Below are 4921 nucleotides of genomic sequence, written 5' to 3'. Positions count from 1 at the left end.
AAAGACCAGGTTGGAAAGAGATCATTCGTCCTGGAGAGACACGTTTTGCTACAAATTTCATTGCTCTACAAAGTCTCCATCAACATAAAGAAGATCTACAAGCTTTGGTTACAAGTACTGATCATGAACTTAAGCAGCTTTTCAAAACATCTAAAGCAAAGGAAGCTAAATTGATTATCTTGGATGAGCGAATGTGGAATGACTGCTTGATAATAGTCAAGATTATGACTCCTATCATCCGTTTGTTACGTATTTGTGATGCTGATGAGAAGCTTTCGTTGTCATATGTGTATGAAGGGATGTATCGAGCAAGATTAGGCATTAAACAGGTGTTCCAAGGAAAATGCCCTCTCTACAAGCCTTATACGAACATCATTGATAGGAGATGGGATCGTATGTTGCGTCATGATCTTCATGCTGCAGCATACTATTTGAACCCAACTTTCATCTATGATCCTACATTTTCTGACAAGCCTGAGGTTATGAGTGGATTGATGAATTTATTTGAGAAACAAACAGAGAATAGTAAAACAAAACTGTTTCAAGAGCTTAAGATGTATAGAGAACGTGAAGGCAGCTTTTCTCGCCCTATGGCTCTATCTTGCAGCAAAACGTCTCAGCCAGGTATCTTATACAACATTATTTTTTTTTTTGGTCCACATAAATTTGACTTGCATTTTGTGCTATATAGTAATCTGATCTAATTTTATGGATATTTAGATGAATGGTGGAGATATTTTGGTTTTGATGCTCCTAATTTGCAAAAGTTAGCAATAAGAATTCTTAGTCAAACCGCTTCTTCATCTGGATGTGAGCGCAATTGGTCTGTATTTGAGAGGATTCATACCAAGAAGAGGAATAGACTAGAGCATCAAAGACATAATGATCTTGTTTTTGTGCACTACAATCTACGTCTGCAACATAGGTGAGTGTCACTATAATTTTTTATCTTTTATTTAGCTTATTTAGTTTGTACCATGTTACATGTTTCTTTAATGTACAGGTCAAAGAAAAAAAGATCATATGATCCTGTTGACTACGAATCTATTGATAAGACAGAGTTTTGGATTATCGAAGAAGAAGAAGCAGGTGAACTTGAACTTGATGAATTAGAAAATGCTCTTGCTGAAGAATATCCTAAAGATCATGAAGAGATGAACCCTGACAATTCTAATGGTAACTTCTAAATTGTTGATTAAATTCTTAGAATTTTATTTTAGTTGTATTACTCTATATGTTACATTGACTAAACTATGTAATTTTTTAATGTTTTAGATTTTGACGAAGACTTCACTATGCCACCTGAAGAGTATGAAGGAAATGATGGTGGAGATAACTAAAATTAGTTGTAGTGAATTTGGAGATGTTTAATTAGTGTTCTTTATTTTTCTTATTTGGATTTAAAAGTTTTAATCATTTTATTACTATTATTAAACTTCATACTTTGTTAAACATGATATTCTTTTTTTTATAATATTTTAAAAAATATTTATTTTATATAAATATATTAAATATATTTTATTCAATTGACCGTTGTCGAACCGGTTGACCCGATGACCCGGTGACCCGAGAGTTAGTCCGGTTCACGATCCGGGTCGGGTTTCAAAACATTAGATTTTATCCGATGCAAAGGACAGTGGCAAAACCGTTAATAAACGTAAAAACCGAGGTTGATAAATAACAATAAGTCAGTACTTTCATGTTCGATAAAATAATAAATAAATTTTAATTTATCTGTGGTGTCTTCTTCTTCTTCTTCACCTTCTTCACTCACTCATCATCACTCCTACTCACAAATATATTTGTGACCGTTGTTGTTTTCTCCTTCCTCCCCCTTCAACGCTCCACAGCTTCTTCTGATTGACTAATAACACCTGAAAGGTTTTGTCATCTCTCTCTCTCTCTCTCCCTCTCTCTCTCTCTCTCTCTCTCTCTCTGTCTCGTCCAAAAATTTAATCTTTTTTTCTTCCGATTTGGGTCCCTCAACTTAGTTGATTTTTTACCTTTCTTTATGAAACAAATGTCTTTAAAGGGTTTTAGATTTTTCGACTCATTTTTTTTGCTCCTTCAAAGGCTCTCTTATAACGCATAAAGTTCTTGGCTTCATCAGTTTTGCTTTCAAGATTAATTTGGCATTATATATATGTATATATATATATATTGCGTCTGATTTGTGAATAATATCCATTGAAAGACACAAAATGAGAGGAGTTTCGACTCTCAAGAACTCACAAATCATCGTTTAAGACAAAATAATAGTCTTGTTTCTAACAAATTAAGCCAATAAAAACAAACAAACAAGAATCTGAGACATAAGAGAAACGTTATGTCTCTGTCTCTCTCTATTTTTAATCAATGCTATGTTGCTTTTTTTTCCCAACTGTTTCTAGCGTTTAATTACATTACATCTGATATATTGTTCTTAGTTTTGCAGTTTCTTCTCTCAACACATTGTGTGAGTTCTTGTGCTTTGTGGAATTGAAAGCTTAACATAAAGACTTTTTAAAAGAGAGAAATGGGATGTTCTCATTCCAAGTTTGATGACGATGAAGCTGTTCAGATCTGCAAAGATAGGAAACGTTTCATCAAGCAAGCAGTTGAACATAGGACCGGGTTTGCTTCTGGCCACATTGCTTATATCCAGTCTCTAAGAAATGTTTCAGATGCTCTTCGTGAATACATCGAAGGAGACGAGCCACACGAGTTCTTGTTGGACACATTTGTCACTCCAGTAAAGAGCAGCTCAGGCGGTTTCATCGAGGTATCTCCTCCTTCAAAAATGATTGAGAACGAGGCTGAGTCGAATTTGAATGTCAATTACTTGATGGCTAGTGGAAGCAGAGCGGTTCGTGTTGAAGAAAAGCCTCTTTTGTCACCTGAGACTTTCCAGGTTGAGAGTTATGGAGCAGATAGTTTCTTTGGGATGAACTCACCTCAGCATAGTCCTGGAGTAGGTGGTAGTCACAATATACCGCCTCCTTCGCCACAGAACTCTCAGTGGGATTTCTTTTGGAATCCATTCTCTTCATTGGATCATTACGGATACAGTTGTGATAACAAAAGTGGTATGGATGATGAGATGAGACGGCTGAGGAGGGTTCGTGAGGAAGAAGGGATTCCATATCTTGAAGAAGATGAGTATGTAAAGTTTGAGCATCATCATAACATGAAAGCAACAGAAGATTGTAATGGGGATAAAATGGGTCAAGAAGATAAAGTAAAAGATGTTAATGAGGAGTGCGAGACTGAGAATGTGAGGGACAAGAACTGCATTAGAACTCAAGAAGAGGGAAGCCTTAAGGTGTCCAGAGGAGGAACTACAGGGCATGTTCTTGGAGTTACCACAGATGATGCAAAAGGAGATACACCTGGCTTCACTGTGTACATGAATCGAAGGCCAATGAGCATGGCAGAAGTTATTAAAGATCTTGAAGATCAGTTTGCGGCTATATGTACAGCTGGTAAAGAAGTCTCGGGTCTGTTGGAAGCTAGTCGAGCTCAATACACATCTTCCAATGAACTCAGCGGTAATACTATAATCTTCCTTGTCTCTGACTATATATATAATGTAATGGATGTGGTTGGTTCTGAAACTTCTTATTGCAGCCATGAAAATGCTGAATCCAGTAGCTTTGTTCCGCTCAAGCGGCTCATCAAGATCGTCTTCCTCATCAAGATTCTTGATCAGCTCTTCTGGAGGTTCCAGGGCAAGTGAATTTGAAACCAGCAGTGAGTTTTCGGAAGAATCTTGTATGCTTTCAGGTAGCCATCAATCAACATTGGACCGTCTGTACGCTTGGGAGAAGAAACTCTATGATGAAGTTAAGGTAATAACTGAGAGACCTTTAACAGTAAATTTCAGTTCACTCTCTCTGTCTATGGTTAACAGACTTGGATGTTGTGCAGTCTGGAGAACGGATACGAATTGCATATGAGAAGAAATGTTTAGTGCTGAGGAATCAGGATGTGAAAGGAGCTGACTCTTCCTCGGTTGATAAAACAAGAAATATAATCAGAGATCTACACACTCAGATCAAGGTCTCTATACACTCAATTGAGTCTATCTCTCAAAGGATTGAGACTCTTCGCGACCAAGAACTGCTTCCACAACTTCTTGAGCTTCTTCAAGGGTATGCCAAAACATATTTTCTTCTTGTTTACTAAAACACACACGTTTCAGTATAAGAATCATAGGTAATGGCGTTTTTACAGATTAGCTCAGATGTGGAAAGTGATGGCAGAGTGTCACCAGATACAGAAGCGAACATTGGACGAAGCCAAGCTATTACTTGCAACCACGCCTCCTAACCGTTACAAGAAGCAACAACAGACTTCATTACCGGAGATCAACTCTCAAAGATTAGCTCGATCTGCATTGCATCTCGTGGCTCAGCTTAGAAACTGGAGAGCCTGCTTCCAAGCATGGATCACATCCCAGAGATCCTACGTGCTTTCTTTAACCGGCTGGTTACTCAGATGTTTCAGATGTGATCCTGACCCAGACAAAGTCAGATTAGTGTCTTGTCCTCACCCAATCTATGAAGTCTGCATCCAATGGTCAAGGTTGCTCAACGGGTTAAACGAGAAGCCGGTGATAGACAAACTCGATTTCTTTGCCTCTGGGATGGGTGCAATCTATGCTAGGCAGCTTAGGGAAGACCCATCTCCTGTAACAGATGGTTCGAGGAAGCACTCAGGACAAGAGAGCATGGAGCTTGTTGAAGCTGAAAAAGTGGAAGAAGAGAAGATGATGACAGCTGAGAAACTAGCTGAGATTGCAGTTAAAGTACTCTGCCATGGAATGTCAGTTGCAGTGAGCTCACTCGCTGAGTTTTCCATTAGCTCAGCTGATGAACACTCGAAGCTCGTTAACCATCCAGATGACACCATGCCAGAGCAAACTGAGATGTAATAAAACTTT

The 4921-nt window shown here is 38.1% G+C and overlaps 2 protein-coding genes across 2 annotated transcripts; both read left to right on the top strand.

Annotated features, from left to right (window-relative positions):
* Positions 225–1340, top strand: LOC104720056. Its single transcript, XM_010438026.1, has 4 exons — positions 225–624; positions 721–925; positions 1004–1176; positions 1276–1340. Exons 1-4 carry the CDS (start codon positions 225–227, stop codon positions 1338–1340), a joined length of 843 nt encoding a protein of 280 aa, XP_010436328.1.
* On the top strand, positions 2503–4912 carry LOC104717187. Its single transcript, XM_010434724.2, has 4 exons — positions 2503–3527; positions 3607–3827; positions 3907–4130; positions 4213–4912. The coding sequence occupies exons 1-4, from the start codon at positions 2516–2518 to the stop codon at positions 4910–4912; spliced, it is 2157 nt and encodes a 718-aa protein (XP_010433026.1). The 5' UTR covers positions 2503–2515.

This window comes from Camelina sativa, chromosome 10 (genome assembly GCF_000633955.1).
Source record: "Camelina sativa cultivar DH55 chromosome 10, Cs, whole genome shotgun sequence".
NCBI classification, from domain to species: domain Eukaryota; kingdom Viridiplantae; phylum Streptophyta; class Magnoliopsida; order Brassicales; family Brassicaceae; genus Camelina; species Camelina sativa.
This window is presented reverse-complemented; position numbering and strand designations above follow the sequence as displayed.

What these genes read in the sequence shown, in the direction of transcription:
- LOC104717187 (XM_010434724.2), top strand. Translation starts at nt 2,516, where the DNA reads ATGGGATGTTCTCATTCCAAGTTTGATGACGATGAAGCTGTTCAGATC. An exon ending in ATCTTCCAATGAACTCAGCG is followed by an intron (nt 3,528 to 3,606) that starts GTAATACTATAA and finishes TTCTTATTGCAG; the next exon opens with CCATGAAAATGCTGAATCCA. An exon ending in CTTCTTGAGCTTCTTCAAGG is followed by an intron (nt 4,131 to 4,212) that starts GTATGCCAAAAC and finishes GCGTTTTTACAG; the next exon opens with ATTAGCTCAGATGTGGAAAG.
- LOC104720056 (XM_010438026.1), top strand. Translation starts at nt 225, where the DNA reads ATGACTCCTATCATCCGTTTGTTACGTATTTGTGATGCTGATGAGAAG. An exon ending in CAGCAAAACGTCTCAGCCAG is followed by an intron (nt 625 to 720) that starts GTATCTTATACA and finishes ATGGATATTTAG; the next exon opens with ATGAATGGTGGAGATATTTT. An exon ending in GAACCCTGACAATTCTAATG is followed by an intron (nt 1,177 to 1,275) that starts GTAACTTCTAAA and finishes TTAATGTTTTAG; the next exon opens with ATTTTGACGAAGACTTCACT.